The sequence below is a fragment of the Cyprinodon tularosa genome, unplaced genomic scaffold (genome assembly GCF_016077235.1).
Source record: "Cyprinodon tularosa strain WSP-4 unplaced genomic scaffold, ASM1607723v1 ctg290, whole genome shotgun sequence".
NCBI lineage: Eukaryota > Metazoa > Chordata > Actinopteri > Cyprinodontiformes > Cyprinodontidae > Cyprinodon > Cyprinodon tularosa.
This window is the reverse complement of record NW_024038997.1, coordinates 1,704,164-1,727,283: the sequence shown is the minus strand read 5'-3', so window position 1 is coordinate 1,727,283 and position 23,120 is coordinate 1,704,164. Positions and strand designations below refer to the sequence as shown.

Sequence of the window (23,120 nt, the reverse complement as noted above, 5' to 3'; positions counted from 1 at the left end):
GTTCGGGTCCTTCCATTGAGAAAAGGAGATTGCACCCTCTCCTTAAACTCACTGTTAAATTGGCATAATACTCCAATTTTCAGTGAGCAACGGACACTCAGGTGGAAAACCTGAGGTTTACAACCGAGGAGGAACACGTGAAGGATCCAGCTACAAGATCATCATTAACTTATCTTCTTTTTATTGCGTGTTTTCGTTTTTGCGAACTCTTCAAGAACATTCGTTTCTTTTTGCGCGTATTTTTGGATCGTTTCCTGACGAAGAATTCATATTCATTTTTGAAAGACTATCGAAGGAGCATAGAGACGAACTCTAACTTCTTATTGTTGAATTGTGAAAAAAAAGAAAAAAAGGTCTTTTGTAATTTTTATGTGTTTATGATGTATTTTTTATGTTGTTATTGTTTTGTATTGACAAATTGTAATTTTTGTGGCGAGTATTGTCTTTTGAGTCTGCTGAGCATTTTTTGGTAATTTCGAGATATCTTGCTTTGGTTTTCTAATTTTATACTTGGGCTAATATTTCTATTGTGTGTTTTCTTCTATTGACATAACTGAGTTTTATGATTTTTCATGTTTGATAAGTGAAATGTATTTTTAGTTTAGTTTTTACTGGTTAAAATTTTGTGGTTCATCAGGTGAGTATTAAATTGTTGGACAGCGCAAGATACATTTGATAAGTTTAGATTATGGAGTTCAGCTTCAGACACATGACCTGGCAGTGGACCTAGGAGGTGCTGTTTAAAAAGGGGACTGTTATAAAATTGGGCTAATGTTTTAGTTTTTTAGTATACTAAATAGTTTTTTGGTTCCTCTATTAGAAGGCTTAATCATTTTATTTGTGAGGTCTGTATGTCTCAGACCTCAAAACGGGGACTGTTAAAGAAAAATGATTATTTTTAGACTTTATTACAGTTAATCTTATGGCATGTGTAAACACTCTCACTTGAACATATTTCTTAATTTTGAACAAGGCTGTGTTAATGATTTAAAGCTATTGAGGGGTAAGTATTAGAGCACCAGACCATAAAATGAGTATCTCCTGGGGGCGAACATTATTTAAGCCTGCAGGAGAGATTTCTGCTTGGTTTACAGAAGGTCAAAAGTCTTCCAGAATAAACAACCAGGGATGGTGAGGCCCCCCGCATTCCACAAGCTGTCTGTGGAAGCTTATCTTGTGTTTTATGACCCTAAGAATTCTAGATGCCAGGACAAGCTTTCCGCCTTTTCTTGTTAAAACAAAGAAGCAAATGACCCCAGATGTTTGCAGTAAATTAGGTAAAGTTTTAGGCAGTGTCAGAGATGGCTTTTGGTTGGAGGACCGAGGGCCAGCCCTTTTTGAATGGATTAGATACAAGAGGATAAAGCTTTCTATATAGAAGTTACAGATCAGATTTGCCCTTGCAACTCTCCAAAGATGTCTTTGCACTCTTTGCTTTCTTTCCTCCTATGTCAGGTAATGGAATGTATGTCTCTGTTCAGCAGTTTCTGGTGTAGGTTTGTGCATTGTCTTATTTCTAAAGTGTATGCATTGTCTTATATTGGATTAAACTCTGTAATTCTGTGACGTCAACACGCAATGTTGGTTTTATTACCAAACGCAGCTCGCCGAGTGGACCTGGGGAAGGGAAGAATCAGAAGCCAATCTTTTTCCAAAGTTAACTATGTTAGAATATTTTCTTCCTTTACACAAGGAATCAAAATAACAGACAGGCTAACAAAAAGACAAATAATGATCTGGCCCCGAATGCTCAGGCTGAACAGAATATAACCCAAAAGAAACAGGTGAGTGGAATAAATTATAATTGAGGCAGGGAGGGAAAACGGCAGGTGAAAGAAATATCCAATTAAGGATGAGCAAACAGGCCAGCTCATGACAGTAATGGGGATAGATTAATCACATCTAAAATGGAGGACGAGATCAAAGGGAATACTTCCTTAAATAACCTGGTTAGAACTGGTTGGAACTTAGTCTCTATTACACATGCACACATTGCCCTGCATTTTTGGACAATCCACTTGGAATCTTTACAACTTTTTATGGATTCCATATATATATATATATATATGGAAGTGCAGAAAAGTTGGCTTGGTGTGATAAGAACCATGCTTTCTGAATGATTTCATGGTTGGACACATCTCACATTTTAAGTGTATGTGTTGTTGAATTGATTTTTGCCATTGAAACTGTCTTTTAATCTGGAGCGAATCCTGATTTGTATAATTAGAATGTTGCACCTAGGTAAGGATTGAAAGTAAACATTGTGATTGTTAGACATCCATTACTGTGGATTCTTTGGTACCAGGAAAAACAGAAAGCAAACTTCCATGAAAATATTTTATTTCTGTTTTTTTTTCTACAGATTTCTTTACACACATAATAAAAATTAGAAGCTGTCAATTTCCAACTTTACCCCTTCGTTTGAGTCTCATTCATTTTACCTCTTTTGTGCATAGCCGAACATTCTGGCCCAACATTTTAGTTCCCATACATACAATTTTGCCAAGGCAAAACCTGCTTTCAGACCTTTCAAGTGACAACTGTGTTACAGTAGGGCCACTGCATTGCCTCCGCATAGACTTTATGATTGTCAGATTGATTTACTGCTAGGTACTATGCCCCCTAGGGGGAGGTTGTATTCCTCATCGGCCTCTAAATCACAGGCCATGCAGAAATACATTTTAAATTCTCTGAAGGCAGGGATTATTTGCCCTTCCTCTTCTCCTGCTGGTGTGGGTTTGTTTTTTGTGGGCAAGAAGGACAGTTCTCTCAGACCCTGTATAAGTTATAGGTCTCAATGACATCACGATTAAGAACCGTTTCCCTATTCCTCTAATCAACTCTGCTTTTGATTAGATTTAGGGAGCCAGGATCTTTACTAAACTGGATCTCCTTAATGCATACCATTTGGTACATATTCATGAGAGCTGAGTGGACGACAGCATTCAACACTCCTACAGGTCATTATGAATATTTAGTCATGCCTTTCGGTCTCACTAAGGCTCCAGCTGTCTTCCAACGTTTGGTCAATGAGGTACTCAGGGACATGGTGGGACATTTCTTTTTTTTTTTATCTGGATGACATCATTATTTACTCTCAGGATTTGGAGTCCCATAAGAAGGATGTCAGAGCTGTTCTTTTGCAATTTTGTACAGCAATCCTCCAAGTGTTCACTGGGTCCAGACAAAGTAGCCTTATCTGGCTCTCTTTCCCCGAATCCCTCTTGGATGCCACCCTCCACCCCGAGCAAATTACCATGGATCTCAAGTAAGCGTCATTCATCCTCTCAGTATCAAACCATCTTGGATTCAGCTGACTGTCTGAGCCTCAGACGCTGTCTCACCTCCACTGCTCTTGGGAAACAATTAAGCGTGTTTGTAACTCACCTTGCTGCTCTAATAAACCTTTTATCCTCCATCAAATCCTGTTTCTTCCATACGTGGGCCAAAAAGATCCCCTCGGTCATGTCAGATGGTCCATCTAAAAAGAGTTCTAAACGGAGCACTGGTTTCTTGAAATGAGAGCGGGAACAAATGTGTGTTCGGAGATCTGACTGGCTGAGATTGGGTTATTTTCTTCAGTTTCATAGGGGCAACCATTCTGTGGTTTTATTACTCTTTTGTCTCAGCAAAGTTCCACCCTCTAGCTCTGTCTTGAGTGTTATCTAAACTAACCATCGTGGTACAATTCTGTATTGTTTAATGCATTTGTGACCCATCACCTTTGCCCATTGTACACAGAATGAAACACTGTTCATCTGCATTTATTGTTATTCCAATATACCTGCTGCTATTTTGAAGAGACACTACTGAATGCATTGAAACGTTAAACTTAACTTGGACATTCCCTAAAAAATTATTTGAAAGGTCTCTTTAGGCTACGTTCACAACGCAGCCTGAAGTGACCCAAATCCGATTTTTTTTGCCCATATGCGAGCTGGATCTGATCTTTTCATGGCTGTCTGAACAACACAGATCCCATTTTTTCCAGTGTAACCCAGGCCGCTTGGCTATGTGGTCCTGAATCCGATACAAATCTGATCTTTACAAATGTCCTTTGTCTGAAAGGCCAGGTTGCATTTATCAGTCCTGAATGTCATTAATACCCTACAAAGGTCACTATTCTGCTTCTTGCTACGCAGAAGTGGCAAAAAAAAAAACAACAACATCGGTGGACAATGATGCAGAGAGCACTATTTGTGTTTAACATCTTGGAAAGATTGAGTTTTTGATTTTGGGAAAGATCGCTAGATGTTCTCCAGCACTACCATCCATGCTTACTTCCGTAAACACAGAGCACACTGGGTTGTGACGTCATTGCGTCCTCTACTGCGCATGTCAGACACTTAGATTGTATGAATGCAGTTCACACAGGAGATCACATATAAGTTGCATATATTTTGAAATGTGATCAGCATTGCAAAATATTCGGATATGACAAAAAAATCGGAATTGAGCATCAAGGCCTGCAGTGTGAATGTAGCCTTAGATCCTCTTTTCTTTTTTTTTCATATTTTCCATATTATTCGTTTGATCTACCTCGTGTTTATTTTCCAGTAGTGTGTAGTGTTTACATAGATGTTAAGTTTCCTACAATCCTTGGTTGTTAGAAAAAAAAGACATCATTATTTTAACCTGTAGCAGTTTGTGTTTATTGTGCAGCAAATTATTTATCACTCAGGTCAGACTCATCCTCCTCTTGGCAACATTTAAATAAACAGAAACAGTTTTCTTTGTATAATGATTAATAACGCTGCTGATACCCATAGTCTAATTAACTAAATGGGTGGAGATAACTGGATTTTAAACAGCCTGCCCAGGAGTCCGACCTTGGATGTAAAAAAACAAGAATCCTATTGAGTAAGTAAGCAAATAATAATAATTCAACTAATAACATTTATTTGGTTTTACCCTCGATTTTCTCAATGACATATTAATTAACTACAACTTCCAGTTCTAGTTAATTATATATTCATAATCCACTGGTAAAATATCACAACAAACGCTAGGTGCATGTACACATGACCACAGCATTTTTTTTTGTGTCCATGCAAAAAGAGATTTAAAAATTCTGTTTAAGTAGGATTTTGATTGGATCGGAGAAATTGTACACATGTAAACATAGCTATGGTTTTATTGAGAAGAGAGATCTGCTCATAGCGAAGTGGTTTCACTGGATATTTGACTGAGATTTCTGGTCTTTGGATTACTGTTCCTGATTGAAATCAGATCATGTACAGTAGGTGATCCAGAAACTGGCAGTATCACCTGTTCTGTTATTTTCTCAATGTAAGGTAGGAAACAAGTGATATGATTTGCTAGTAAACACGTCAACAAACTGCTGGTGTGGATGAAAGCAGCTGTTGAAGGCCTCCCACTGTCATTGTTAACCCTTTCAAAGAGGCTTTGTGTGTGTGACATACAAACATGGGCTGATTCTGCATTCTCATACACAAAGCCATCAAACCATCAGATGTATAAAAGCAGGTAACTCACTGGTATGACTGCACTGAGCCTCATCCCGCTCTACGTCGACAACATGGCCCCCACAGACATGAACATGATGAGCAGAGTAAGTCCACATGTTACATGAAAAGATTTATTAGCTTTCAGAATTGGTCAAAGGAGCGATGATTTAAGATCACACTTGAAAGTCCAAAAAATTAATTAATTAATTAATTAGTTCCTTCATTGTTTTGTACGTGACAAAGAAGAACAAACAATGATTGCTGTCTAAACCCTGAAACGTGATTAGGAGGTGCATAAAACTTGTTTTGAGCTAGCTGTTTGCTTTAAAAAATACAAATAGCTCATAAAACTATAAAATATCACTGTATGATTGGTCTTCTCAAGCCTACATCCTATAAAGCAAGCAAATGTTCTTGATTTCAGTTTACCTCAGCAGGATCTCTAAATACAAAGAAGCTTAATATTTCCTTCAATTAACCCATTTTTTCTCAGATCATCTTCTACGAGGACAGGAACTTCCAGGGACGTTCCTATGACTGCAGCAGTGACTGTGCCGATTTGTCCACCTACCTGAGCAGGTGTCACTCCTGCAGGGTGGAGAGAGGCTGCGTCATGGTCTACGATCGCACCAACTACATGGGTAACCAGTACTTCATGAAGAGGGGGGAGTACGCCGACTACATGAGCATGATGGGAATGAGTGATGGTATCAGGTCCTGCCGCATGATCCCCATGGTAACCCGTCATTTTACTGCACTACACTATCTCCATGGAAAACCAATCCTATAATACAACAATACATTATTGCTATGGTAACCAGTCAGCTTATAACACAACATCATCCCTTTGCTATCAAGTTGCAATATGGTTGCAATATGGTTTACACAATTTGTATTGGTGTGAGATTACAGCATTAATTTGTCCCACAGGCAATCAGACATATTATAGCTCACATCATCTCCAAGGTAAACAATCACATTACAGCCATAGTTAAATATACATACACTAAATGTATTAAGATTTCTTGCCAAGTAGATAGACTACAGATTAACTTTCTAGTCACTTTGTGTAGAAATGTGCCCTTGAAATTTTAGCCACAAAATCACACTTTCTAACATGGACACATTAATATATAAGTAGGCAAATTGGTAGGTAGATTGGTGTTTCGTACCTTGCCAACAAGCATGTGACCGGAAGCAGGGGGCATATAAACTAAAAAAGAACCCTGAACCTTTGTATTGCAAGACCACTATCCTTCAGTCTACCTACAGTCTTCACAATCGCCATGTTAACCAGTTGTGTTGTAGTATTACATAATCTCCGTGCTAACAAGCCAATTTGTACTGCTGTAGTAATATATAATTCTCAGATAAACAATTCTGCCACATTACAACCCCCATCTTAATAGTACATCAAAGACATCAACTGTGTTTTCGTCTGTCATTCTATCACGTATCAACAGGTCCTTTGGTAAAATGCAATTTCACTATTGCAATGACTGCATAGTAATATATATCTCAAAGACTTGTTTGTATGTGAGTGTAAGGAAAAATATCACTCAGTCTATCACTTTGAGTACTGGGTTAGACTAGGAAAGTGCCATAGGTCCAGTGTTTTAATGTACTTTATATGTAATACTTTCTAAAAAACTTGAATATGATCTAGAGATCAACAGATGGTTTATTAATTATCTGTATCTTCTAGTACCGTGGCTCCTACAGGATGAGGATCTATGAGAGAGAGAACTTTGGAGGCCAGATGTATGAGCTGATGGACGACTGTGACAACATCATGGATCGTTACCGCATGTCCAGCTGCATGTCCTGTCACGTGATGGATGGACACTGGCTGATGTACGAGCACCCCCACTATAGAGGCAGGATGATGTACATGAGGCCTGGAGAGTACAGGAACTTCATGAACATGGGCATGAGCAACATGAGGTTCATGAGCATGAGGCGCATCATGGACTCTTACTACTGAAGCATTTTAAGACGCGAAGCTAAGAAACATTAAATAATTGTTTGTGTAAAATCTGTCTGATTTTCTTTAATAGTTGCAGAGCCTTTAAGTTTAATAAATGGTTTTAACTGCAAGAGTGAAAAAAAAATCAATTCGGTTTCACTTCTAGAACCGATTCTGAAAGTAACAAAATCCTGCCAGTTTGATAAAAAAAAAAAAAAAGCTGGGTTGTTTGATCAAAGGACAAGATATATATATATATATATATATATATATATATATATATATATATATATATATATATATATATATATATATATAATCTTCCACTGGTTTATCATATCATCATATATCCTATATTTCTTCAGCTTTATGAGGTAATATGATTAAAAATCTAATGGATTTAAAGACATTCTGTCGCTAAAAGTAGATTAAGCATTTGAAACCCCTTATTCAAAAAAGGAAAGCTTTGTTTGATGTTATGCATGCTAAGTATTTTTTTCTGAATTTTCCATTGTTTTAGTTTACTTTTTCACATCAAATGAAGTGTGAAAACAACAATTACCTGTTGCTTTTATTTAAATGCAAGACAGAGATTAGCTGGCTTTGAATCTCAATATAGGACATGGGGTCACATTAGGTTCAACAGTACAGACGTGCAAACTGAGGCGCATCATGGACTCCAACTATATAAAATGTTCCCCTCAAAATCTGTCTCTTTTTTGTTCAAAGTTTGCACAAAGCCCAATTTAGCAAGAAAGGGGTCAAAATAACAATCACGATTTATTCAGAAAGAAAATTGCCAGTTTGATTTAAAACCTAGCTGTTCAGTCATCAGAAAACATTTTTCACTGTTTTATATCCACCAAGGTATAAATAACTGTTTCTTTACATTAATTCTTAACATTTAATAAAGATCTTAAGTTACTTCATAAACAATGTGCCTGGTCATTTTGCGTTTCACAAAACAAATTTCAAAATATTTTTATCTTTATCTTCCTGCCATCATGGGGTGTTTCACAAAGGCAGGATTGAGAGATCCAGGACAAAAGATAAAATCCAGGTTGACCTAGCCTGATCAGATTGCGAATTAATCCTCATCTAGAATGCAGACAGTTGGAAAGGGAGGGGGAGGAAAAAAACTCTGATTTTGGTTTAGAACAAATAGAAACATGCATAAAGAACAAAATCAAATCTCTCTCTATAGATTTCTCAGTAGTTAATAAACATGCTTTGATGTACCTAAAATAACATCTTTAACAAGAGCAGTGGTTTAAAAAAAAAAATAATAAAAAAATTAATAAATAAGAATCTAGAATGAAATAGATATAAGTGATGTTATTTCTGTATCCGAAAATCAACTGGCAAATTTAAGGACTTTCTACCTGTAATTCCCAAAGTTCACTATCTAGTTAATTTAATAATTGTGTCATGATCTGGTCTGATAGCTTCACCTTGTTAATTTCATACACCTGGATTCCTGGAGGTCTGGATCCCTCTGTTCCTGTTTCACTGCATGAAAAGTGGGATTTTTGTCAATATGCGGCACTGTAGATTGTCGTGGAACTTCAGGTTAGCGGCAGTTTACGACACTTTGCAGGCTTCGCCGAAAACTCCCGTAAATTGTCAGAAATTGACGTGGACTCTCTTAGGCAGTGTTCCCCCCATGCCTCCCCCCCATGGAATTCTAGGGGAGGCTTTAACATGTAAATGAACATGCTGTGAGCTATACAAATGCAAATCAGGGTTGCAGGGGGGGTTTTACTCCAAGTGAAGGTAAGAATACAAAGAGATCAGGCTCAGTAGCCTCTTACATTTTAGCTTGAATGGATTTATTTAATTAAAGTATAGAGACCAAAACAGATCTTTAGCTGACAGAGCAATACATTTAGAGCAGTAATTATAAAAAAAAAAAATTGCATTTAAGATAAAAAATAAAATGTTGTCTGTCAATATGCTCAATTCACAATTACTTAAGTGGAAAAGTTTCAAGAAATGAGTCTGAGATGATTCACTTTATAACATGGCGCATTATCCTGTTGGAAGTAGCCATCAGAAGATTGGTACACTGTGGTCATAAGGTCCGGCCAGGTCAAGATCCGCAATTGCAATCGCACCAAACAGGAAAAAGAACATCGACAAATTCCGGTTCGTCAAATTAAAATATAGCAGCAACAGATCGGTGACTAGAAATTATAGCACAATTCTTATATATACAAAAAAAAACTAACACCGTTTATTTAAATGATTGGATCCAAACTATTGGTTATTCACCAACGAGGAAGCAGATTTCTCATCTCCATCAAAATATTTATTTTATACCAAGGGACTTAAACTTTAATCAAATCCATTCAAAAGAAACTTCTTATTACAGGAATGAAAAGAGATGTTTGGGAGAAGAGAACAAGTTAATTCAAAAAAAGCAGTTTTGAATTATCCTTATCCCCGTTACAAAAATCTACAAAAATATATATATATATATATTTGGGCAGAAACTGAACATATGCTGGATGATGGTGGGATTTTTTTAATATGTCATATTAAATTAAGCGCTCACAGGGTTCATACAGGAATGAGTGACTCTAATTTAATGCTATTTGAAATGATTTTAATGCCATCAACAAGAACCATGTACACAAGTTATTAGTGTACATGAAATATGAAGGAGCTGCAAGCACAGTTCCATGACTCCTGTATGTATGTAAACACACACACACACATATACGTATATATATATCCTCTAGCTTTTTCTCTGCCTGGAGCGATATAATATATCTGACGAAATTGTTTTTATAAGCATTTTTTATTAAAGAATTATAAATACTTCGATAAAAATATTTAAATAATTTTAGTGCCAATTAAGGCCTTGATTTCAAAAAAAAAAAAGAATGATTTTTAAATTATTTTTATTGATCCGCGGACACCCTGGTTCATCTCGCGCATGCTCTGTATGATCTCCAAGAAACTCAGAGCGGCGGGGCTGGATCCACAGTGGAGGATGGATGCTTTGCTTTGTGCAGACGGTCTGGAGCATAGATATCCATAATAAAGGCTAGATGTCTTACGGCAGAGTCTCAAACGTCATCACCGGCGGCCATCTTACCTCAGGCAGTGCTCTGTGGTACCTAATGTAAGGTGAGTGATCAGCACGAACACAAATACTCTTATCTCACTGAATTCTTGACGGATTTACAAACAGTTTGGTTTCTTACAAACATTATGAACGTTGCTATAATTCTAGATGCTTGAACATGTCGAAATTGCAGATTTTCTTGTCGAAAAATGACTTAATCATGCAGCATAGTAGTGCATCACGGCTACTTGCGCAAGTTATCAAGGCTGAGACTATTAGTCAATTATATAGGTTTTACTGACACCAATAACGATTGTATGACAATTAATCTTTGGTGTAAATTACAATCTTTGTGGATGTGGTTGTAGTTATTAGTTGGCTAATAACAATAATCTGAGTGTTGTTGTATTTTCATTATTAGCCTAACGTTAGCTGGCTAATAACAAGAAGCTGCAAAGTGAGACCTAACGTTAGTAAGTTAGCAGCTAACGTTACAGTTTAGCTAGCTGCTAACGTTAACCAGCAACTTTACATCAGTGGAAGAGGCAGAATTTAACATGATTTCCAATTGATTTGGTCTGTCAACACATCTTACATTATGTTACAGGAATTTGCTGGGTTTATTAAAAGGAAGATGCCAGACTTTTGCTATGACATAATAGTATTACAAGATTGTTGTTGACTCAAAGCTTTTATAAGTTTGTATTAGTTTCATTTGGACAACTTAAAGATAGTGTTGTGCCAAACATTTTCAACTTTCCAGCTCATCTTCAAAGGGCATGTGTATCATTGAAATTTAATCACATATCGATATACCAATCTTATACACTGTGAATTGTTGTTGGTCACTTTTGTTTTTGTTTCTGCAGGTTATATAATGTGTAAGCAGGAGGAGAAGATCTTCCATCCCCGTTTGCTGACATTCCTGCGCTAGTACATGACCACAGCTACCTTCCTGTCCGCTTTGATGGCCTTGTGGACAACGCTCTCTTGTACATTACACAGAAGCTCAATAAAACCTTCCTTTTCAAAGGGCATTAGCCAAGCTATGTTTTTTGGGTCATTTTTTAAATCTCTGTCTTCCATGTGTATACCATCACAGTAGTGTAGGTGGGGATTTCAACATGCTACATCTATATATACTTGTGAAGGGGACTATTGTACCAATTTTAATAGCAAATAAATGTCACTTTTATAATGGTTTAAAAATAGGAACTTTTGTGTAATTACCCCTGATATATAATCCGAATAGTCTACATGATACTTCAAAGTGTTACCTTTAATTTGAAACCTGGATTATGCTGCTACACCAAGAGGTTGCCACACAATAAGCCTTTTTTGTCAGTATTCCATATTTTATTATAACAATAATATTCATTTTATAAAAGTATGTATGTAAATATAAATAAATTAGGACTGTGAAATAATTAATCACACCCAAATAAAAGTGTTTATTTATTTATATATATATATATATATATATATATATATATATATATATATATATATATATATATATATATATATATATATATATATATATATATATATATATTATATATATATATATATATATATGTATATATACATATTTATATATATATATATACATAATTTTATTTATATATATACATATTTATATATATAGGTATCTATATCTATATAGATATCTATAGATATATCTATATATCATGTTGCCATTCAGTACACTGAGTTTTAATAGCATATATTGATTTAACATAAATACCTTGTGCATGTGTATATTTATTGCACCTGTATGTTCTATTCAATGTTCTTTTCATATGAAATTCCATGGTTATAATTATTCATAAGTGTGCAGTATCATAACTACATGTCTGACTTTTGTTTAACAAACCAAACAATTAGACAGTTCAGGAAGTTATGGTTATTTAAGTACATGCGCCTTTAAAACACAATGTTACGAATGAGCGAGCTGCCTGTGGCAAGATGGCCGCCACGTGCGGACGTCGACCCCCATTGGCCAGCAGCGCGGACGAGACATCTAGCCTTTATTATGGATATCTATGGTCTGGAGCGTCTGGATTTCGGGGTAAAACTCCTCTTGGACGCGATGGCGACTCTGCATCGAACAAGACGAACTCAAAGAAGAGATGCTAGCGGTAAATATATGTTCGATTACTGCCTGCTAAGCTAAAAGCAGCCTAACCAAAGCTACGGCTAATAGCGGCTAATAGTAGCCTTGCAAGAACAAGCTTTATTAAAGTGTATTTTTTGTGATTCACAGGAAGCAGTATGCCGTCTTAACAACTCGGAGACTAATTGCAGGCGCTATGAACCGGAGCAAGGGTAAGATTTAAAGAATATGCTTTCATTCTGCGGGAAAAGGCAATGGATACGGATGGTTACCGATCATAGTTGTACATTTTGTTTTCACAGACCACCTATTTGCTCGGAGCCATAATCAGCAAGTCCAGATTTGCACGATGTTGATAAAGACCACATTGTGTGTAAGTGACTTGTTTTAATGTTTTCTCCTTCCTTGTTACTGTGACTTGCGTTTGATTTTTTTATTCATACCACTCTCATTTAATTGTTTTCCAGCTGCCTGTAAGACGTATTTTCAGACGGTACGCAGGAGCTTCAGATATACGCTGCCAGCCAACACGCTGCGGAGGCAATCTGCTCGGAGTCGGGCCAGAAGAAAGAGGGTAAGACTTTATTTGGTGACTATTTTTCAGGTGCATTGATATATGTGTTGTGTCCATACGCAGTGCGCTGATTCATTGTTTTTTTTTTTTTCAGCTGCTGAAAGCGAGGCAGAGTGTGCTAGCAGATGAGGAAGTGGAACTCTGGAAGTCCGCCTTCCTCGGCGGTGTCTCTGGATGGATTGTACGGTCGCCGCCATTTCGTAGGCCGGATCTCACTGAACTCTGTGTTAAGCTGCAGTCCCGGTTAGAAGCGATGCCGAAGTACAGGGCCACGCACAGTAGGCGTCTGCACATCGGACCTGCCTCGGAGGGAATGCTGCCCGTTACCTCCAACCCCGAGGAAGCAAACGGACCGTTCACGGAGTTTTAATTTTTAGAAACGCATGTGTTTGGATACGCATTGTATATAGTTGTGTGTGTTTTAATAACGCTCTTTCTTTGCATAAACAGCTTCCTGGCAAATGTTCATTTCCTGTATAAATTCATTCATGTCCTTGATGGTAGCATAATAATTGTGTAGTAGTGTAGGATAACATAAATACATACCATATGAATGAATAAATATATGAATGAATAAATATATATAAATATATATATATATGAATAAATATATATATGTAAATTTATATGTAAATATATATATATGCCAACCAATCACGAGCGACTTTACTTGTTTAAAAAGAAGTGGTTCCGTCCAATACTCAGTAAGAAAATTAAAGCCTGGCGTGGCCACGTGTGGTTTTGCTGCCAATCACGAGCGATTTTACTTGTTTGAGAATAGTGGTTTCAGCCAATACTGAGAAGGTTATTCAAGCCAGACCTGACCAGCCGCGCGGGTTTGCTGCATTCATATGCTAATTAGGGCCATTAGTACAGCTGATCGCTCTCCACATACGTCATGGTACGTTTCCGACAATTTGTGGCACGACAAACGCGGACAAGCACGGGTTGCAAATTGTCGGAAACTGACGAAAATCAGGCAGATCTGCGGGAGTTTACGGGGGTTTACGGGGACGAAAATCTCACTTTTCATGCAGTGTTTGGGTCAGAACTTTGGATCAGCTGTGAACTCTTGGATTCCTGGACTGTTCTGGCCTGCTGTTTTCCCCACACCTGGATTGGCCTCCTGTATATTCTCTGAGGCTGCAGCATCTGGGACACTCTGGGCAGCGCCATCCCATCGGCTGGATCTCACCTCTTTAAAAGAAGATGGACTGAACTGTCAAACCAGGTAAGTGGCTCACTCTGATAATCACCTCTTGTCAGATGATTGCGGTCACTTACCTGTGTTTCTTTCCTCCAGAGAGTGTCAGTGAATGGGCTGTGCCCTTCCCATGCTGCAGCCGCCGTGAGTCAAAGATCCACAGCAGCGTCCTTCTGTTCTTTCTGTTTATGTTTTTATTTTAATAAACATTTTGAACTTTCCTACTGACTGTCTCACCTTGAATACTGGGTCCATCTGCCCCACTTTATGACAAGTTGCCTGTACAGTTAAATAAAAAAAAAATATTCTACTTTTACTTGTAGTAGTTTAAGCTAACTTTAAAATGATTAAGGCTTCAAACAGAAGTTCAAGTCACCTTTCAGCCACCCATAGAAGTTGCCTTTCACAACATCTTCTTCCTTCTCCCTCTTTTGTTTCCTGTCATGAGCTTCTTACAGCTTCCTTTTATAAGAATCCATCTTTAGCACAAGACATGTAAAAACATGGTCCAGCTCAAACAGTTGCGCACACTCGAGGGAGTGCATGCTGGATCATCCTGAGGAAGGCAGATAGAGGTTGAAAGACGGAGAAGTGGGGTGTGTGTGTTAGTGTGTAATGTGACAGGCACCTCTTACATTTTGTATTGGTGCCTGCCATAGCAATGCATAGCATTGCTTCACAATGGCATCCTATGCCCCAAGCAATGCATGGAGACATATATTGTTGCCAAAAGAACTCACTCTTTGTTTATCAAGTGAAAATGCATTAAAGGAAAACGCCGTTTTTTTTACATTGGGCCCTTGATTTTACGTTATTACATCATGTTCTACTGACTCATATGATTTTTTTGTCATTTTGAGCTGTTCTGAAGATATTCGGTTAGGTTATATCCAAGTAACGTCTTCCTATGGGCAAACGATTTGAAGGCACAAACTAAACTGTTCTTCCTATGTAGGTTATCTTTGAGTCGCAAGACCCTAGGAACGGCTGTGCTTGCATCTAACTCTCTTTGCGACATAAGACAGGATATTTAGCCTCATGACCAAAGATTTCTAAACAGTTTCTAAACAGCTGTGGTATTTTGTCTGTGACAGCCAAAGAATTGCAGTGTGTACCTAGCATTAAGGGCTGAAGAGTTGACAAGAAGACGTCACTGGTTGTTGTGCAGGTGAGAAGCAGGTTGTTACAAAAGGAGCCTTCTCATACAGACACCCCTCTGGAGGATATAAGTCACAAAATGAGTCCAATACGGGTATTGCACTTTCTATAAGTTTTATAGGAGCCCCATCTGGAGGCCTTTAAAAGCTCAATGTGGAGGTTGTAAGTTGGCACTTTGGAAATAATACAGAAGCCATCTGGATGTTTTACAGTAGTGGTCTGTATATGATTACATCATCCTCACAAAGGAGGTCATAAATGAGCTAAAGGCTAAGTAGGGGAGGGAGGTTCAATACAATCAATTATTGAAGGATTTCAACAATCACAAACCATGAAAGGCACAAACAATACCGCAAAACAAAACAAAAACTGACTATGAGGGACTTTTGAGGATGTGGCATTCAGAGAGAAACATGCCCAGCAGAAGATCGTTTTATGGACTTAAGGTTCCCTTTAGAACAGAACATGGCACTGAAATGGATATCTTTATTACTTTCACTGGTTTCAATTAGGATTGAGCTGATGTTTCTTGTCTGTGGTCTGTTGTTCCTGACTAAAAAGAGAACAAGTTGGTTCTCTAGAAACTGGTACTATTTTTTGTCTTTATACTGATAACCATGCATCCCGTGGGAGATGAGTACTTTCGCCGATGATGTTGTAAAACCTTCCATGATTTTCTCAGTGTTAGCAGCTAGCTTGAGGATAGGAAAAATGTGACTTGTTTTGTCAGTGAACAGGTTAACAAGCTGCTGGTGTGGATGAAAGCAGGTGCTGAAAGCCTCCTATCCTCATTGTTAACCCTTTCAAAGAGGCTTTGTGTATGTGTCATACAACCATAGGCTGAGTCTGCACTATAATAAACAAAGCCATCAACCTCACTCAGGTGTATAAAAGCTGGTAACTCACAGGTATGACTGCATTGAGCCTCCTCCAGCTGCACACCGACAACATGGCCCCCACTGACATGAACATGATGAGCAGGGTAAGTCCACACAGGTGTCAGCCCTAGTAATTTTTTAGGTTTTAGGGTTGATAAGAGCACCAATGATTCTAGATCAGTCCAAAAATATTGTTAAAATATATTCTAAAATCTTAAATGTGAAAAAATACAGACCAGTGTCTCTGTACCAAAAAATCTGGTTGAGCAAAACCATTAAGCCAGATTTGTGTCAGTAGTTTGTATTACACTATTCCAATCAATAGTTTTAATGATTGTTTCCCAAGATTTGTTATTGACAAAATTTATTATGAGACATTTCCTGTGTTTCTCAGGATAAAGTCGTTATTTTCCCTATAGAAAGAGCTAAACTATATACACAGTCGAATCTTTTGGTCCAGAAACTGCATTACATAAAGTCAGCAGAAACAATTTCATTTCAGTAAATTGGAGCGGCATCTTAAGTTTAGACAACCTTAACTTTGCCTAATTTCTGCTCAGATCACCTTCTACGAGGACAGGAACTTCCAGGGACGTTCCTATGACTGCAGCAGTGACTGTGCCGATTTGTCCACCTACCTGAGCAGGTGTCACTCCTGCAGAGTGGAGAGAGGTTGTGTCATGGTCTACGATCGCACCAACTACATGGGTAACCAGTTCTTCATGAGGAGGGGAGAGTACGCCGACTACATGAGCATGATGGGAATGAGCGATGGCATCAGGTCCTGCCGTATGATCCCTATGGTAACCATGCATTTTACCAACATACACTATCCTCAAACTAATGAATTGGACTAATCTCATATTAAAGCGATCTTGGTTAGAATTAGACAACTTCCTGATCTTTAACTGAACACTGTACAAACATAAACTGATAGATTATTATCTGTATCTTCTAGTACCGTGGCTCCTACAGGATGAGGATCTATGAGAGGGAGAACTTTGGAGGCCAGATGTATGAGCTGATGGACGACTGTGACAACATCATGGATCGTTACCGCATGTCCAGCTGCATGTCCTGTCACGTGATGGATGGACACTGGCTGATGTACGAGCACCCCCACTATAGAGGCAGGATGATGTACATGAGGCCTGGAGAGTACAGGAACTTCATGAACATGGGCATGAGCAACATGAGGTTCATGAGCATGAGGCGCATCATGGACTCCTACTACTGAAAAAATTCACAAAACAAAGCTGAGAAACATTAAAGATCTGTTAGTTTCTTTAAAAATGTGTCTGTTTTTCTTTAATATGTGTACTTAACATGATTTAGCCAAGAAGGGGTCAATATAACAAACATGATTTATTCAGAAACACCTGCCAACCTATTTTTTTAAACATAGCTGTTCAGTCAAAGCAGATCATCAAATAATATCCTGTACTGTCTAAATATACAACTCCAGAAACATTTCAAGACATATTTAGCAAATCACGGGAGTAAAACTAATAGTTCTTTCACAGTAATTCTTATAATGTAATAAAGATCTATAGTTACTTCAAACATTACAGGACCAGATAATTTTGTGCTGCACAAAATAAATGAAAAAGTATTTTTATCATTATCTTTCAGGCATCCTGAAAATTAAGAAATTCAGGAGAAGAGATAAAGCCTGACTTAGCCGGGTCCTTTGTTTCATTGTGAAAGCCATCAGCTATCATGCTTGGACATTGCTTGTGGTGTCCCCCAGGGGTCAGCATTTGAACAGACACTGTTTATTCACTAAATTATTGAAATATGTAAAGTCTAAAAAGTATTTAAGTTTGTTTTGTTTCCAGATGCTGAAAAATATTTTCTGCATGAATAGGTGCCTACAGCACCGATTATATGATATCATACTAGAAAAGAATGAGGTATGAATGAGCTAAAAAAAACAAAAAAACAAAACAAAAAAAAGTCTGAAAAAAAGTTAATTTTACTAAGTAATGAAAAAGGAAATGTAGATAGGAAAATCTAAATAGATGGGGTAAACGTGGGACAAGTGTGATTTTTGACTGCATGATCTGCCGAAAACCTCATATAATGTTCAGTATGAAGTATAAGCATGGAAATTTTTAGTACATTAAAAAATGTTCTGAATTACCATACCTAGCCTATTGTTTATGAGGGAACACTCAAACCATCATGCTCAAAACAGAAAAGAGTCATCAGGGTCATTCATATGGCTGGCTAAATGGAACATATTAATTCATTAAACATTCATTCCTGCTTGCTAAAATTCTCTGATCTAATAAATATAAACTAATTCATTTGCACACTTAATGGACTCTTACAGTAGTATGGACTCATAAGTTAAGTAGGAATTGGGGAGATTATTGGTGTTAAGGACCAAATAAAAGGAGAAAGGGTATGATTATATGTTATATGTGTAATGCTTTACATGTGTTAAATTTGTAATTTCATTGGATTGTCTGAAATAAAGGTATTTATTTATTTGCATGTGGTCACTGCAGCCACTGTTATAAGGTAAATGTCTAAAAACAGTGTTCTATATTTTATTCTGACTTCCTAGTTTGAAGGGAACACACCATGACACCATCTCACTTAGAAATTGGCCCCTGTACACTTGGAAATTAAAGCATTAATTAATAGTTTTTCTAGATTAATGTTTTTTTGTTTTTTTTACTTGCTCTTGATGGAGAACTCCTTTTTTTCTAAGGTTTGTGTTATGTCTTCTTTTTGAAGCCTGTTTACTAAACTATAAATTATGGATCTGGTCAGCTGGTCCCTCAGTGCAATTGATCAAATTCTCTCGACGGGAAGACAGGATAAGGGGGAACCCTACTGTCCTGACAGGACATTTTTCTCTGGATGGATTCCTGGCAGAAATGAAAGATTGTCTGTCTGACGGTCAGTCTTGGGCAAGTTACTTAAAAAAAAAAATCATTATTGTTACTAGTTACTTCTCAAAAAACAAAACAAAAAAACAACTGCGTTAGTAACACAGTTATTGCTGTAAAAGTAAGTCATTACTAGCCAAAGTAAGTATCCAGTTATTTTCTATGGTCTAAAGTGTCCAAGAATTAGTAAAGCCTTTCTGTTAAGCTCAGGTCTGGCAGAGAGGACCAGGAATCTGTCTTTTTGGATTTGCGATTCTGAGTCAACTTGGGCATGCCCCTCAGTGTTTTTCAACATTGCCCTATTTGATGGATGTTTCTAAGACTTGTCATGAGCGAAGTTATACTTTCACATTGGGTTTAGTTAGAATTATTATTATTGACACTTAATGCATCTGGAAAATTCTATCTTATAAAAAGGGAAGATATATATTGGTATAAAACATATAGCAATGATTGTGTTTAATTCTTCATTTTGTTATCATTGCCTAGATCATTATTACTAAAAAAAACAAAACAAAAAAAACCTTAGAATGTTAAAAATAGCGTGGAAACGTGCTTTATCAATTGCTTTACCCCATGTCTGCTTCTGATTGACTGACCAGCACATAGAAATATTAAGAACCCAGAGTTAAGCCTAATTAGGACTGATCAACTGTCAGATTTGGCTGTGATAAATGCTTGCATCATAAGCTCATCTAATCTGTTTGTTTGTGTTGTACAACGCTGCGCAAAATAAAAACTTTTTCAAAACGTCCTTGACATAAACCCAGTTAAGCATAGTAATGCCCCTTAATTCTTTCGGTGTGGGGACCATCTTGGTATTACGAGGAGCATGTCCTATGAAGTGAATGACTCGATAGAATCAGCTGGTTTTTCTTAGAAAACTTTTTACAAGTCAGACTGTATGATCTGATTGAATGGGCTCTGTAAAGGGCCTTGAGAGGACATGTGGTGAATTGTTGCTATATAAATAAACTGAATTTAATTGAATATTGTAGGGCAGACCTTTCACCTCAGATCAAGGCCCATGTCCAAAGCTCAATCCAAATAGAAGATCAGTAAAGACAATTAAGCAAAGTGAATGTACGTCAAAATTTGTCATTATCTTCGCGACCACTGATGGTCTGAATAGTGCTGCTGTCCAAATAATGATGACAGAAGGTAGGGAAATGAATCTGAATTTGTTCTATCAATAGTTCATATAGCATAGGGACTTCACAACCTTCATATCCGCTACTTACTTACAGTTTCTCCTAATTCTTTGGGTAACGTATAGGCACAGCCCAACTGACATAGTTAAACATAAAAAAACATTATTACTTTTCAAAAACTTTGCGGCACATGTTAATGTGTACATCTTTGTTTTTCTCTTTGTTTTTGGAAAATCTTCTACTATAAACTGTATTTTTTTCATGCTAAGATTTCCAGGGTAGTTGAGAACACAAGGGGCAGATTCCTTGTGGGGGAGGGGTGGGGGGGGGGGGGGGGAATATTGAAGAATATTGAATTTATATACAAATTATGTGGAATTATAACATGTTTGTGTCTTGAGCTAAACACATAACAAAGTGAAGACTCACTGATTCATTTTTCTTCCTTTACTAAAAGTGGCTTTACGGACAAACAATAGAATATGTGTAATAATTTCATTGGTTTTTTTCTCCAGATGTTTGTTCCAGAAAGTTTTTTTTTCCCACAATTGAGCGAAGGAAACACACAGCTGTTGTTCATGGCCTTTTTGTTGTATTTTCTAAGAGAAATGCCGAATGCTGAGCATCTCTTTTTTTATACACTGCTGGCTCAGGCTGTTAGAACAAAAGGCTTCAGCTGCTCAGGTGCTATAAAGAGCCGCTGCCGCTCGCTCCACAGGTAGCATTATCACTCAGTGCAGGACCTCCAGCAGCAAACAGCTCAACATTCTGACCGACAAAATGAAGTCCAGCAACATGAACATGATGAGCAAGGTAGGATTGGGCACCCCTCCCATCTAATGCACATATATCTGCAACTTTAACAATTTTAAGACATATAGCATCCCTCTAAGCTGTTCTAAAAATGTTTAACAAACTTTTATTTTATTTGTGGGTTTTTTCTGAAAACTAATTAGGTGATAAACAGAAAATGTGCCCATTTGACAGTATAACCAATAAACAAAGTAATCTACAACATGTTCTAATATTTAGAATGTTTCCCTCTTTCAGATCATCTTCTATGAGGACAGGAACTTCCAGGGACGTTCCTACCAGTGTGACAGCGACTGTGCTGACATGTCCTCCTTCCTGAGCAGGTGTCACTCCTGTAGGGTCGAGAGAGGCTGTGTCATGGTCTACGACCGCACCAACTACATGGGTAACCAGTACTTCATGAAGAGGGGGGAGTACGCCGACTACATGAGCATGATGGGAATGAGCGATGGCATCAGGTCCTGCCGCATGATCCCCATGGTAAGTAGCCACTCATAAAACAGCATCATATCTTCCTCATGGTAACGAGACATATATGTTACAATATTGCCGTGTGCATGGGTGAACAGCCACATTATAGCACCTTATTCTGCCAATGGTAAAGGGCTACTTATAACATTACTCTGTGGTAACCAGCTTATTAGGTTAAAGTACTAACACATCCAAGATTTCACTTTATATCAGTTATATTATCTGCAGTCCATGTTAAGAACTTACATTACATCACTCAACATTTTCACCATAGCCAGCCAGTAACATTAAAGTTATCTCTGTGATACCCTTAAATCGCAATGGGAGCCATTCACAAACAAGGTCCATTTCATCTCAAGTCAAATTCGAGTGCAACAGCTATTCCAAGACAGCCAATCACATAACAACAATCAATATCTCCATGGTAACCAGGTCCATTATAAAATACAACTCCCCTGTAATCAGTATAAAAAAGCTTGTGTCCTTAGTAACAAATTAGACATACAGGTTTCTTCATCAGTTTCTGAGTGTCTCCATGTATATGGCTTAAGGTATCTACTTGCTGATGTGTGGCTAAACACTACACAGATTAACTGAAAAATTGTTGATTATCTGTATCTTCTAGTACCGTGGCTCCTACAGGATGAGGATCTATGAGAGGGAGAACTTTGGAGGCCAGATGTATGAGCTGATGGACGACTGTGACAACATCATGGATCGTTACCGCATGTCCAGCTGCATGTCCTGCCACGTGATGGATGGACACTGGCTGATGTACGAGCACCCCCACTATAGAGGCAGGATGATGTACATGAGGCCTGGAGAGTACAGGAACTTTATGAACATGGGCATGAGCAACATGAGGTTCATGAGCATGAGGCGCATCATGGACTCCTACTATTAAAGACCCTAAAGTGTATATTTCATTATTTCAATAAAAGTATGGTATTTTAAAGTCTGTTAAACTTTCAGATTCGTTTTTTCTTTCTAGAACTTTCTTTTTAGAATTTCATAAGAACATTTTTTTACATAAAACAGCTGTTTAACACCATCATGTTAGGCGAGTGTTGGCCTAAAGGTTGGAGAGTGCGCTGGTGCTCTGAGAAGGTTGCAAGTATCCGGTTCGATCCCTACAGCCTCCACTCTGGGTTCCTGAGCAAGACCCTTAACCCCCTTTTGCTCCCCAGGTGCCGCACAGTGGCAGCCCACTGCTCCCCAAGGGGACGGGTTAAGATGCAGAAGTGAATTTCTCCATTGTGAAATCCAAGATGTTCAATTATTATTATGTTGAACTGGTTGACTTTTGACTTTTATGCATAAACAGTGGTTTGATCTATTTTTTGTTGTTTTG

At 37.7% G+C, this 23,120-nt stretch overlaps 3 protein-coding genes and 1 long non-coding RNA gene across 4 annotated transcripts; all 4 read left to right on the top strand.

Annotated features, from left to right (window-relative positions):
- Positions 1-5,444: 5,444 nt before the first annotated feature.
- LOC119787228 (gamma-crystallin M3-like) lies at positions 5,445-7,503 on the top strand. The gene is made up of 3 exons (XM_038290964.1): positions 5,445-5,572; positions 5,962-6,204; positions 7,174-7,503. The coding sequence occupies exons 1-3, from the start codon at positions 5,501-5,503 to the stop codon at positions 7,450-7,452; spliced, it is 594 nt and encodes a 197-aa protein (XP_038146892.1). The 5' UTR covers positions 5,445-5,500; the 3' UTR covers positions 7,453-7,503.
- A 6,734-nt stretch (positions 7,504-14,237) lies between these two features.
- Positions 14,238-14,619, top strand: LOC119787229. Its single transcript, XR_005281306.1, has 2 exons — positions 14,238-14,425; positions 14,498-14,619. It is a non-coding gene; the product is annotated as an uncharacterized LOC119787229 (long non-coding RNA).
- A 1,813-nt stretch (positions 14,620-16,432) lies between these two features.
- Positions 16,433-17,722, top strand: LOC119787227 (gamma-crystallin M3-like). Its single transcript, XM_038290962.1, has 3 exons — positions 16,433-16,538; positions 16,995-17,237; positions 17,393-17,722. Exons 1-3 carry the CDS (start codon positions 16,467-16,469, stop codon positions 17,669-17,671), a joined length of 594 nt encoding a protein of 197 aa, XP_038146890.1. The 5' UTR covers positions 16,433-16,466; the 3' UTR covers positions 17,672-17,722.
- Positions 17,723-21,157: 3,435 nt separating this feature from the next.
- LOC119787234 (gamma-crystallin M3-like) lies at positions 21,158-22,734 on the top strand. Its single transcript, XM_038290975.1, has 3 exons — positions 21,158-21,298; positions 21,536-21,778; positions 22,395-22,734. The coding sequence occupies exons 1-3, from the start codon at positions 21,266-21,268 to the stop codon at positions 22,671-22,673; spliced, it is 555 nt and encodes a 184-aa protein (XP_038146903.1). The 5' UTR covers positions 21,158-21,265; the 3' UTR covers positions 22,674-22,734.
- The last annotated feature ends 386 nt before the right edge of the window (positions 22,735-23,120 follow it).

Excerpts from the sequence above, each read along its gene's own strand:
- LOC119787228 (XM_038290964.1), top strand. The coding sequence starts at position 5,501 with ATGACTGCACTGAGCCTCATCCCGCTCTACGTCGACAACATGGCCCCC. Across the intron at positions 5,573-5,961 it reads ACATGAACATGATGAGCAGA|ATCATCTTCTACGAGGACAG; the intron begins GTAAGTCCACAT and ends ATTTTTTCTCAG. Across the intron at positions 6,205-7,173 it reads CCTGCCGCATGATCCCCATG|TACCGTGGCTCCTACAGGAT; the intron begins GTAACCCGTCAT and ends TGTATCTTCTAG.
- LOC119787227 (XM_038290962.1), top strand. The coding sequence starts at position 16,467 with ATGACTGCATTGAGCCTCCTCCAGCTGCACACCGACAACATGGCCCCC. Across the intron at positions 16,539-16,994 it reads ACATGAACATGATGAGCAGG|ATCACCTTCTACGAGGACAG; the intron begins GTAAGTCCACAC and ends ATTTCTGCTCAG. Across the intron at positions 17,238-17,392 it reads CCTGCCGTATGATCCCTATG|TACCGTGGCTCCTACAGGAT; the intron begins GTAACCATGCAT and ends TGTATCTTCTAG.
- LOC119787234 (XM_038290975.1), top strand. The coding sequence starts at position 21,266 with ATGAAGTCCAGCAACATGAACATGATGAGCAAG. Across the intron at positions 21,299-21,535 it reads ACATGAACATGATGAGCAAG|ATCATCTTCTATGAGGACAG; the intron begins GTAGGATTGGGC and ends TCCCTCTTTCAG. Across the intron at positions 21,779-22,394 it reads CCTGCCGCATGATCCCCATG|TACCGTGGCTCCTACAGGAT; the intron begins GTAAGTAGCCAC and ends TGTATCTTCTAG.